This window comes from Homalodisca vitripennis, chromosome 2 (assembly GCF_021130785.1).
Source record: "Homalodisca vitripennis isolate AUS2020 chromosome 2, UT_GWSS_2.1, whole genome shotgun sequence".
Taxonomy (NCBI): Eukaryota; Metazoa; Arthropoda; class Insecta; order Hemiptera; family Cicadellidae; genus Homalodisca; species Homalodisca vitripennis.
In genome coordinates, this window is record NC_060208.1 from 8,242,545 (window position 1) to 8,255,324 (window position 12,780).

Consider the following 12,780-nt stretch of genomic DNA (forward strand, 5'->3'; position numbering starts at 1 on the left):
GAGGGAGTAAAGGTCTGAGTTGAATTCAAATTCTGAGTGTAAACGGAACAATTGTTATCAATGCTGTTAATCTTGCACTGTACTAACTCCCTCCTTTATTCCGTTTAAACCTGTTCGAGTGGTTTGTGGGCCTGGAATCCCTTTTTTTTTTACTCAAAAAGGATTCAACCTTCAAAAAGATCTGACAAAAAACAGATATAAAACAACAGCACAAAATGTCTAATTCACATGATTTACTTCGCAACGGTGAACTGGGAGTCCAACGATAATGAATTCAGTGGTAACGAAACTCCAGCACAGTTTGAGATCTACCTCCACCTCTACCGTCATCTCCAGTTCCAGCTCCAGCCAGTCCAGGAAGCCTCCCGGGGTCTCGCAGGTGTGCACTGACCTTCCTCACTGCAAGGTTATCTTCCGCCTCCACCACCTCGGCGCGATGTGGCTGTCCTACTTCCAGCGTGCCTTGCTCAACAGAGGCCGTTGGGTTTCGGCAAACATTGCAGCGATACTTGATACAGGATATTCTACTTGATAAATACCACGAAGGCCTAAGTTTACTTATCTATACCGACACTGATAGACTGCTTATATCTTCATGCAGTCTAAAAATGTCCGTCTATTTTTAAGTTTTTATTTCAATTCTTGGAAATTATGTGTTACGACTGAAACTAAATATTCTTCGACATCAATTTCTTTACAATATCAAAGTATGTTTACTAATTTCAGGGGTGATTTTAATGATGAAAGTAATTTATCTGTAGATTATTTAATTAAGATACTATTGAATACAAGCCTTGGTGCAAGCCTTGTTATAGAGATGAGTGTGCTTTTGAAGATGTTAAATAACACACCGATTTCATTTTGTCCAGCTTTACTTTAGATTCAATATTGATGTTTAATAAAACATCACGGCATGTCTCTGTGACTCATCCTGTATATTACAAACAAACAAAAATCTCAAATATATTGTAAAAATTTGTTTTGAAATATTTTTTAAGGAAAATAAATTAATAACAAAATTCTCAGAAATAAACAGAATGTAAAATGAAGCTTGGGAAGGAGGAAAACTCTGTTTAGTCAACGCCAATTTTTTGTTGAAATTTCTTAATAAAAGTAGACCACAGTTGTAGTCTCGTCTTAACCAACCAAATTATATTTATATGCACTTTTTTAACACTGAAGATCAATAATCAGGGATTCTGTGAAAGTAATTACTATTTTTGATACACAATTACATAATTTTTAATTACATCAGAGAGTAGGTCATTGTTGGCTCATTACGTAAGGCATCGATAAGCCAAGCGTGTATATCAACATCGATGACCACATATCTCGTCATCTATCAAGAGTCATTATTATCACATCACTATTCACCTTAGCCAGCTGGGCATGGACTGTATAATAATTTGTAAGGATTAGCCAAACCTGAATCGATCCCAACTTCAATTTACATATTGTTTGAACAGATAAAGTGAAATTGTCTAGAGTCTAGAGAATAAATACTCTCTATCTGAAATAATGGTAAAGTAGTTCTTATAGATAAAACAAATTGATAAATCTCTTATTTAAAACTATCGCCCAATGTCACTAATACTTGTATTTTATAAAATAATTAAAACGCAATATTAATAGAATTTCGGACATGTTCTATCATTATATATTACAAAATGTATAGAATAGTTACATATTACACAATTTTTCGAGGACTGAAACCTATTCTCTTCGTCATCTTAATTACATGAAAGATAGAACGAGCAAAATTAATAGCTTCATTCTATTTTTTCTTTACTTTCTTTTTTTAGTGGAAATCCATTGCTGCACGTTCTATTTTTCATGTACTGACGAAGAGGATTTTCCTATTTTCGATTTACCTGACGATGAAGATAGATTTTGATTCTTGAAACGTCGTGTTATACATTTTGTAACATACGGCGCGGCGATGGCAAATGTCCGAAATCCTACTATCCCTTGGCCATTACAAACTTTAAACAAATGACAATATTGGTATTTGTTCTCTCACTTTATTTTGAAAACCAAACAAAATTCGAAAGCGGGCATTTGCACAATCACTCCAAGGGAAAATTTCATCTAAAACTCCCGAAAATTACTGCCAGACATTATGGCCGATTCAAAAAGGTGAGCGTTTAACAGCCAGTTCAAAGTTTACATAGATGAAACTAATTAATTTCTGATTAGAACGCATTTAGCAGTTCCGAATCTCTTGGAACAAAGCTTCGCTATAATTTCTTAGCGTCGAAGTAAAGCAGGTTTATTTTCAGCCACGTCCTCTTCAGTGTGATCTTATGTTCTGAAATGGTCGCAAGGGCACACTGTACTGGAATAGACAGTCTCAGTCGCGTCTCTGTACACAGCTGTACCATAAGACACTAGAGAAGCCAGGCAGGGGATGGATGGGCCCAGGTGTCGGCCTATTCTTACATCACACGTGCTACGGCCAGTCGCTCGCTCGCTGCGCTCTGCTCTATAAATACGGACCCTGTACTGGGGTGTACTCCCCGACATAGTGGGCCGAGATGTTGGCCAACTTCAACCCCAGCTTTTGTACAAGGACAAGAACCAGGCGGTAAAAATGTTTCACAACCCTTTTGCTTCGGCAGCAGATTGCGCCTTGAAGAAGATGGGATTTTTCATAAAATTAGTGCATTCAGAGTGTGTGTTTATATATTTGAAACACACTTTCCGTTTGAACTACCATTGCACAGTAGCGTAACAAAAGGGTGTGGCGAAAAATAATCGGCTCTAAAAACTTGATAATATCCATAACAAAAGAATATATATAGAATCAAGTTAAGAATAAATCTTTCGTTTTGTAAGTAGTCACGTAGCTTTTGTGGTGTGTTTGAGTAAATACTGTTTAAACATTTTCTTTTAATAAATATTTTACCATATAACTGTATTAAGAGCCGTGGAGAATTTGATTGATATAGTTAGGGAATAATGGCATTCCTATTTCATTGAATTGGGGAATCACTGCTTTATAACTGTATATATTGAACTATATTATGATCTGCTAATATATTTAAACGTGACACGATTTATAAAAAAAAAATATAACTAATAATAATAATAATAATAACAGTATAGTCTACTTATTGTTATCTTTGCTCTCTCATATAATGCTTTTGATGTCACGCCTCACTTCCTCATAAACATAAATCCTAGATAAGCCACTGATTTATTTAGTTTTCTTGTTTCAGTTTGTTAACATTATAAGAATTTCATTTATATAATATCACAGTTACGAGTAGCAATCGTCGGCAAAGTGCCTCTTTGTCAAAATCGGCAAACTTCAAAATCTCTTTGTCACAACTAGCAAACGTCGACAAAGTGCCTCTTTGTCAAAATAGGCAAACTTCAAAATCTCTTTGTCACAACTAGCGAATGTTAGCAAAGTCCTTCTTTATCGCAATCAGCAATATTCAAAATTTCTTTGTAACAACTAACAAATGTTGGCAAAGTGCCTCTTTATCGCAATCAGCAATCTTCAAAATCTCTTTGTCACAACTAGCAAATGTTGGCAAAGTGCCTCTTTATCGCAATCAGCAATCTTCAAAATCTCTTTGTCACAACTAGCAAATGTTGGCAAAGTGCCTCTTTATCGCAATCAGCAATCTTCAAAATCTCTTTGTCACAACTAGCAAATGTTGGCAAAGTGCCTCTTTATCGCAATCAGCAATCTTCAAAATCTCTTTGTCACAACTAGCAAATGTTGACAAAGTGCCTCTTTATCGCAATCAGCAATCTTCAAAATCTCTTTGTCACAACTAGCAAATGTTGGCAAAGTGCCTCTTTATCGCAATCAGCAATCTTCAAAATCTCTTTGTCACAACTAGCAAATGTCGGCAAAGTGCCTCTTTATCGCAATCAGCAATCTTCAAAATCTCTTTGTCACAACTAGCAAATGTTGGCAAAGTGCCTCTTTATCGCAATCAGCAATCTTCAAAATCTCTTTGTCACAACTAGCAAATGTTGGCAAAGTGCCTCTTTATCGCAATCAGCAATCTTCAAAATCTCTTTGTAACAACTAGCAAATGTTGGCAAAGTGTCTCTTTATCGCAATCAGCAATCTTCAAAATCTCTTTGTCACAACTAGCAAATGTCGGCAAAGTGCCTCTTTATCGCAATCAGCAAACTTTCAAAATCTCTTTGTCACAACTAGCAAATGTTGGCAGTCCTTCTTTATCGCAATCAGCAATCTTTAAAATTTCTTTGTAACAACTAGCAAATGTTGGCAAAGTGTCTCTTTATCGCAATCAGCAATCTTCAAAATCTCTTTGTCACAACTAGCAAATGTTGGCAAAGTGCCTCTTTATCGCAATCAGCAATCTTCAAAATCCCTTTGTCACAACTATCAAATGTCGGCAAAATTCTTCTTTGTCAAAATCGGCAAAATTCAAAATCTCTGTCACATCTAGCAAACGTTATCAAAGCGTAACATCGTTAAATTAGGAAAACGGTATGACTCTCATATTCACAACCTATTCATTTATATTTTTGCTATTTTGTTTTAAAGCCAATAGAAAGTAATTTTTATTGTATTATAAACGCCTTATTATATACAAAGTTATGATTAATTAGATATAGTTATTTTATTGCAATGGTGTTAAGTACAAGGTTAAAACGATTGTATTTAAAGTAATATTAGTAGTGAAACATCCAAACTCAGGTACAATATGATTTAGTTCAATCAAATGTTAACGAGTTTAACATAATATACTAAAAAATGTGTTTATTGTATATTTAGATTGTATTATTTACATTTAGTCGCCATTTACAGATCTTTGTGCAGCTTTAGTAATCTTCTTCCTCCATCTACTAAGTCTGCTTCGAAGATCCTTAGTGTGATTCTTCTCTTCATCAAATATTATGTGAGACAAAATGTTTCCAAAATATACATTATTGCTGGCATACCTTGCAAGGGCAGGATAATGCGGTGGTCATCCATTTAAGCTTAATTATAGGTATGCTTGATGTTCCATAACGGATCACACCAAAATTTGAAAATGGGACCATACCATGCACAAGGTTGAAAACAAAACCTCAAGGGATGGAAACTGGATAATTAATTAAGTTTTTCAAGGACTGAAAGAGGTCTCATTATGGAAACATACAACCCCTTTTTTGATCAAGATCTGATCCAACTGTCATGACGTTGGTAGGTTATATAACAGCGACTCTTCCCCCGGATGGTCAATTAAATTTGTAAGTGGTATTAACTTTCTTTCACGAAAAGAATAGCTAGTTCGTTACCATAAAAAGTCATTATGAACAATAAAACAGAAAACAACGAAGCTAATCATACTGTATGTAATAAACAATAGAACAGATTACTAATGGTTTCCCTCCAAAACTCATTTTGTAGGTAACACTTATAATAACACATTTTGAAGTAGTAAATATTTTTTCATATTCAGTGTTGTACATAACTGTAAAGAGGATATTTCAAAGAATAATAATTAGTAAAACAGAGAAAATGAATTTAAAAAATATTTTTTGCGCTTTAGAGGGCCCTTAAAACAATAAATAGGAAAATATTGCGATAAAGATAAATGAACGTTTATAAATTATAAGACGTTAAGAAAAATACTAATGATTACCAAGTCTTAGTACTTTTTGCTAATCTTCTTCAAGAATCTTATATGGAGGGTCAAATGCTGAAAATGTAAGAACACAAAGATGTACAATTTTAAATATGGAATAAAGGTAATCTTTGAATTTATTTGTTTTTAAGAGAAATCGAATCTATTTTCATTTGGATTCTTTTTATGCCTTCGTGTTTAGTAAGTGAAATTGCGGCTTAGAAATCAATACAAAACGAACTAATTAAAAATGTTGAAATAACATAAATATCTAATTTCAGTTTTTTATGATTTTGCAGATGTATATCTATTATGTCAAAAAATTTTGTTGTAGTCTTAATAACATTTTTTTTCAATTTGTAATATTTAGTAATTATAAAAATTGTATATTGTCTTTCTATAGGCATGCCATTTTTAAAAAGAGGATAAAACAAGAGATTTTCATGATATATATATACAATGAATAACATGATTTAAAATTTCTTCCAACAAAATAATTTCTTTATAAATATAATTTAAAAAAATACACAGTGCATTGTATCATATTTTAATAATATTTTAATAATTATAAGTAAATCAGAAAATGAATTCGTAAACCTCTTCACTTATCCAAACACAAACAAACCAGTAATGATCATGACAGTGTTTGAGCCGGAAGCAGCAGATTAGGAGCTAATAACAGTTGTGTCTCAGGTGGCATTTGTTATTGTTATTGGATGTTACAGTCTTGAGTTGTTATTGGCGGAGGTCCCGCAGTCACAACGTCTACTCATCGTGATTCATCCGGTTTTGGATCTCTGCCCCGATATACGCAGCTTGCTTCTACACAGCCGGAGATTTTCTTCTTAGCCTTGATTATTCTTGTGGGCCTAACTTGTTCTTCAGCTCGGCTACTCACCGTGATTCATCCGGTTTTGGATCTCTGCCCCGGTATACGCAGCTTGCTTCTACACAGCCGGAGATTTTCTTCTTAGCCTTGATTATTCTTGTGGGCCTAACTTGTTCTTCAGCTCGGCTACTCACCGTGATTCATCCGGTTTTGGATCTCTGCCCCGGTATACGCAGCTTGCTTCTACACAGCCGGAGATTTTCTTCTTAGCCTTGATTATTCTTGTGGGCCTAACTTGTTCTTCAGCTCGGCTACTCACCGTGATTCATCCGGTTTTGGATCTCTGCCCCGGTATACGCAGCTTGCTTCTACACAGCCGGAGATTTTCTTCTTAGCCTTGATTATTCTTGTGGGCCTAACTTGTTCTTCAGCTCGGCTACTCACCGTGATTCATCCGGTTTTGGATCTCTGCCCCGGTATACGCAGCTTGCTTCTACACAGCCGGAGATTTTCTTCTTAGCCTTGATTATTCTTGTGGGCCTAACTTGTTCTTCAGCTCGGCTACTCACCGTGATTCATCCGGTTTTGGATCTCTGCCCGGTATACGCAGCTTGCTTCTACACAGCCGGAGATTTTCTTCTTAGCCTTGATTATTCTTGTGGGCCTAACTTGTTCTTCAGCTCGGCTACTCACCGTGATTCATCCGGTTTTGGATCTCTGCCCCGGTATACGCAGCTTGCTTCTACACAGCCGGAGATTTTCTTCTTAGCCTTGATTATTCTTGTGGGCCTAACTTGTTCTTCAGCTCGGCTACTCACCGTGATTCATCCGGTTTTGGATCTCTGCCCCGGTATACGCAGCTTGCTTCTACACAGCCGGAGATTTTCTTCTTAGCCTTGATTATTCTTGTGGGCCTAACTTGTTCTTCAGCTCGGCTACTCACCGTGATTCATCCGGTTTTGGATCTCTGCCCCGGTATACGCAGCTTGCTTCTACACAGCCGGAGATTTTCTTCTTAGCCTTGATTATTCTTGTGGGCCTAACTTGTTCTTCAGCTCGGCTACTCACCGTGATTCATCCGGTTTTGGATCTCTGCCCCGGTATACGCAGCTTGCTTCTACACAGCCGGAGATTTTCTTCTTAGCCTTGATTATTCTTGTGGGCCTAACTTGTTCTTCAGCTCGGCTACTCACCGTGATTCATCCGGTTTTGGATCTCTGCCCCGGTATACGCAGCTTGCTTCTACACAGCCGGAGATTTTCTTCTTAGCCTTGATTATTCTTGTGGGCCTAACTTGTTCTTCAGCTCGGCTACTCACCGTGATTCATCCGGTTTTGGATCTCTGCCCCGGTATACGCAGCTTGCTTCTACACAGCCGGAGATTTTCTTCTTAGCCTTGATTATTCTTGTGGGCCTAACTTGTTCTTCAGCTCGGCTACTCACCGTGATTCATCCGGTTTTGGATCTCTGCCCCGGTATACGCAGCTTGCTTCTACACAGCCGGAGATTTTCTTCTTAGCCTTGATTATTCTTGTGGGCCTAACTTGTTCTTCAGCTCGGCTACTCACCGTGATTCATCCGGTTTTGGATCTCTGCCCCGGTATACGCAGCTTGCTTCTACACAGCCGGAGATTTTCTTCTTAGCCTTGATTATTCTTGTGGGCCTAACTTGTTCTTCAGCTCGGCTACTCACCGTGATTCATCCGGTTTTGGATCTCTGCCCCGGTATACGCAGCTTGCTTCTACACAGCCGGAGATTTTCTTCTTAGCCTTGATTATTCTTGTGGGCCTAACTTGTTCTTCAGCTCGGCTACTCACCGTGATTCATCCGGTTTTGGATCTCTGCCCCGGTATACGCAGCTTGCTTCTACACAGCCGGAGATTTTCTTCTTAGCCTTGATTATTCTTGTGGGCCTAACTTGTTCTTCAGCTCGGCTACTCACCGTGATTCATCCGGTTTTGGATCTCTGCCCCGGTATACGCAGCTTGCTTCTACACAGCCGGAGATTTTCTTCTTAGCCTTGATTATTCTTGTGGGCCTAACTTGTTCTTCAGCTCGGCTACTCACCGTGATTCATCCGGTTTTGGATCTCTGCCCCGGTATACGCAGCTTGCTTCTACACAGCCGGAGATTTTCTTCTTAGCCTTGATTATTCTTGTGGGCCTAACTTGTTCTTCAGCTCGGCTACTCACCGTGATTCATCCGGTTTTGGATCTCTGCCCCGGTATACGCAGCTTGCTTCTACACAGCCGGAGATTTTCTTCTTAGCCCTTGATTATTCTTGTGGGCCTAACTTGTTCTTCAGCTCGGCTACTCACCGTGATTCATCCGGTTTTGGATCTCTGCCCCGGTATACGCAGCTTGCTTCTACACAGCCGGAGATTTTCTTCTTAGCCTTGATTATTCTTGTGGGCCTAACTTGTTCTTCAGCTCGGCTACTCACCGTGATTCATCCGGTTTTGGATCTCTGCCCCGGTATACGCAGCTTGCTTCTACACAGCCGGAGATTTTCTTCTTAGCCTTGATTATTCTTGTGGGCCTAACTTGTTCTTCAGCTCGGCTACTCACCGTGATTCATCCGGTTTTGGATCTCTGCCCCGGTATACGCAGCTTGCTTCTACACAGCCGGAGATTTTCTTCTTAGCCTTGATTATTCTTGTGGGCCTAACTTGTTCTTCAGCTCGGCTACTCACCGTGATTCATCCGGTTTTGGATCTCTGCCCCGGTATACGCAGCTTGTTTCTACACAGCCGGAGATTTTCTTCTTAGCCCTGATTATTCTTGTGGGCCTAACTTGTTCTTCAGCTCGGCTACTCACCGTGATTCATCCGGTTTTGGATCTCTGCCCCGGTATACGCAGCTTGTTTCTACACAGCCGGAGATTTTCTTCTTAGCCTTGATTATTCTTGTGGGCCTAACTTGTTCTTCAGCTCGGCTACTCACCGTGATTTATCCGGTTTTGGATCTCTGCCCCGGTATACGCAGCTTGTTTCTACACAGCCGGAGATTTTCTTCTTAGCCTTGATTATTCTTGTGGGCCTAACTTGTTCTTCAGCTCGGCTACTCACCGTGATTCATCCGGTTTTGGATCTCTGCCCCGGTATACGCAGCTTGCTTCTACACAGCCGGAGATTTTCTTCTTAGCCTTGATTATTCTTGTGGGCCTAACTTGTTCTTCAGCTCGGCTACTCACCGTGATTCATCCGGTTTTGGATCTCTGCCCCGGTATACGCAGCTTGCTTCTACACAGCCGGAGATTTTCTTCTTAGCCTTGATTATTCTTGTGGGCCTAACTTGTTCTTCAGCTCGGCTACTCACCGTGATTCATCCGGTTTTGGATCTCTGCCCCGGTATACGCAGCTTGCTTCTACACAGCCGGAGATTTTCTTCTTAGCCTTGATTATTCTTGTGGGCCTAACTTGTTCTTCAGCTCGGCTACTCACCGTGATTCATCCGGTTTTGGATCTCTGCCCCGGTATACGCAGCTTGCTTCTACACAGCCGGAGATTTTCTTCTTAGCCTTGATTATTCTTGTGGGCCTAACATGTTCTTCAGCTCGGCTACTCACCGTGATTCATCCGGTTTTGGATCTCTGCCCCGGTATACGCAGCTTGCTTCTACACAGCCGGAGATTTTCTTCTTAGCCTTGATTATTCTTGTGGGCCTAACATGTTCTTCAGCTCGGCTACTCACCGTGATTCATCCGGTTTTGGATCTCTGCGTCGGTATACGCAGCTTGCTTCTACACAGCCGGAGATTTTCTTCTTAGCCTTGATTATTCTTGTGGGCCTAACTTGTTCTTCAGCTCGGCTACTCACCGTGATTCATCCGGTTTTGGATCTCTGCGTCGGTATACGCAGCTTGCTTCTACACAGCCGGAGATTTTCTTCTTAGCCTTGATTATTCTTGTGGGCCTAACTTGTTCTTCAGCTCGGCTACTCACCGTGATTCATCCGGTTTTGGATCTCTGCCCCGGTATACGCAGCTTGCTTCTAGACACAGCCGGAGATTTTCTTCTTAGCCTTGATTATTCTTGTGGGCCTAACTTGTTCTTCAGCTCGGCTACTCACCGTGATTCATCCGGTTTTGGATCTCTGCCCCGGTATACGCAGCTTGCTTCTACACAGCCGGAGATTTTCTTCTTAGCCTTGATTATTCTTGTGGGCCTAACTTGTTCTTCAGCTCGGCTACTCACCGTGATTCATCCGGTTTTGGATCTCTGCCCCGGTATACGCAGCTTGCTTCTACACAGCCGGAGATTTTCTTCTTAGCCTTGATTATTCTTGTGGGCCTAACTTGTTCTTCAGCTCGGCTACTCACCGTGATTCATCCGGTTTTGGATCTCTGCCCCGGTATACGCAGCTTGCTTCTACACAGCCGGAGATTTTCTTCATAGCCTTCATCAATCTAATGGGCATTACGTAATTTTTTTATCTTGGCTACTTTTTTACGCAATAAAACATGCCCTCAGCTGAAGCAACAAGTTTTATGTAATATGTAAGGTATAAACCTCAAATCGTTCTAGAGATTTCCTATGGATAATTAGGCTTCGCTTACGCTCAGAAAAACACCAGGAAAGAAATGAACCATCATCGAATTTGATCTTGAGTATGTAGAAAAGAAGAAGTAAGCAACACTTCAAGTGTACAGTTCAATTTGTTGTAAGATATACTGCAAAAGACAGGATAGAAATCTTGTCAGCCCTAAGTGATAGAAAATCTCCAAAGATTCACTATCAAGGATTTGGAGGACTGTGCAGGATTTGGATTGCTTGGATGTATCCAAGCTCCAAATTGATCATGAACATAAACAACCGCATTCATGTGGAGAAACTACTATGTCCGGTGAATAAATTAAACTAGTTATTCATAATAATTAATCTATTTTAAATAACTAATTTGTAAAAATGTAATCCGTAATAAACCGATCAAGTTAGTATCGAAGGACATGACAGACCGGGACGGAACACGTCATATTTTAGTGGGTTACCTGCTGGGTAACTGTTCATCCCTTCCACCTTTTGATCCCAAAATAATCAGATTTTCTTTGGGCGATGAGGCACCTATGTACCAAGTTTCAAGTCTCTACAACCTTTCTATCGAGAGTAACCACACATAAAGGAAAGACAGGACACAATTTTACGAAGGCCATGTCGGATCCTTAATAATAATGAATAAACTTAATGTAAACTTTTGTAAACTTAGTGTGTATTTTAATTTTTCTCATGATTTATATAGCCGATTTCTTATGAAATATTAAAAAATGTCAAAAACAGATATTGTTAAAAGAATTTCAGAAATTCTAAACAATTGTCAGTTTTACTTTATACCACTTTATGGATGAAATAGTGTAGTACCGTCTTCAAACTTTGATAGACAGCCATCTTTTTAAAGAGATGTCGAAATTTATTGTAATGTCAAAAATTTCATCGTTTTTGATCTTTTAAACAAAACTATTCCTTTTATCGGCATTTACAAAGGGTGTATGTGATTTTTGGAATTGTTAACCGTAACCACTTTTAGAGTTTGTAACGTACAGCTCAGGCCCATGATTTGATATCTATTAACATAATTTGAGCTGAGTATCTTAGGCATTATTTTAGAATACGGGTATTTTTCACAGAAAGTATTATGTTATGTTTACAAAAACATTGGCTAGAACAATTATAACGGATGAATTATATAAGCTGATTTACAAGCTATACATATTTAACTATACGGGACGGTATATGTAAACAAGAGGACATACCTTTTTTAATCTCATGATATGGTGTTGAGGTACAAAATACAAAAAAAATAATTTTTTATTTAAGTTGTTCAACAAGGTAATTTACAAGTAAGTAGTGCTATGAATTAAGAGTGCAAACACAATAGATAACCCATCCATTATAATTGTGCAATCCACAATGGATTTGTAATAATATGATTTTGGTATTTGGTTTGCTCTATTTCCGTTAATGTTTATACATTTTTAACCAGCTTTGTACTTTTTATTAAAAAATAAATCCGACTAAATCCATTCAAAACATCTAATTCTAAACATGCGGAATATTGAATTTAATTTTTTGGAATACTACATAAGCAAAATTCAATTCGCAGAGACCATAAAGGTTGTTTGGCTCATTGAATTTGGGTTATTTTAATTTAAAAATACCAACAAGATAATACATCCCCTTTTCCATTTTTGTTTAAATTTTGTACCCGTTATATCACATTGTGCTATGAATGAAGAGTGCTTCAGAGTGTGTTGCAAACACAATAAATAACTCTTCTATTATGAATGTGCAAACCGCAATGGATGTATTTCGTCATTTTCCTTTTTTCATATTTTGTTTGCTCCATTTTTGTTAA

The 12,780-nt window shown here is 38.5% G+C and overlaps 1 protein-coding gene across 1 annotated transcript; it reads right to left on the reverse strand.

Moving 5' to 3' along the window:
* Window positions 1–274: 274 nt before the first annotated feature.
* On the reverse strand, window positions 275–10,848 carry LOC124353459. The gene is made up of 17 exons (XM_046803298.1): window positions 10,751–10,848; window positions 10,501–10,617; window positions 10,249–10,365; window positions 9,999–10,115; window positions 9,749–9,865; window positions 9,499–9,615; window positions 8,999–9,115; window positions 8,749–8,865; window positions 8,498–8,614; window positions 8,248–8,364; window positions 7,998–8,114; window positions 7,748–7,864; window positions 7,498–7,614; window positions 7,248–7,364; window positions 6,874–6,990; window positions 6,624–6,740; window positions 275–524 (listed from the first exon to the last, which is right to left on the reverse strand). The coding sequence occupies exons 1-17, from the start codon at window positions 10,846–10,848 to the stop codon at window positions 275–277; spliced, it is 2,103 nt and encodes a 700-aa protein (XP_046659254.1).
* Window positions 10,849–12,780: the final 1,932 nt, after the last annotated feature.

Coding starts and splice junctions, on each gene's coding strand:
- LOC124353459 (XM_046803298.1), bottom strand. CDS start 10,848: ATGCCCATTAGATTGATGAAGGCTATGAAGAAAATCTCCGGCTGTGTA. Junction 8,866..8,998: donor CCAAAACCGGATGAATCACG/GTGAGTAGCCGA, acceptor CACGGTGAGTAG/CCGAGCTGAAGAACAAGTTA. Junction 7,865..7,997: donor CCAAAACCGGATGAATCACG/GTGAGTAGCCGA, acceptor CACGGTGAGTAG/CCGAGCTGAAGAACAAGTTA.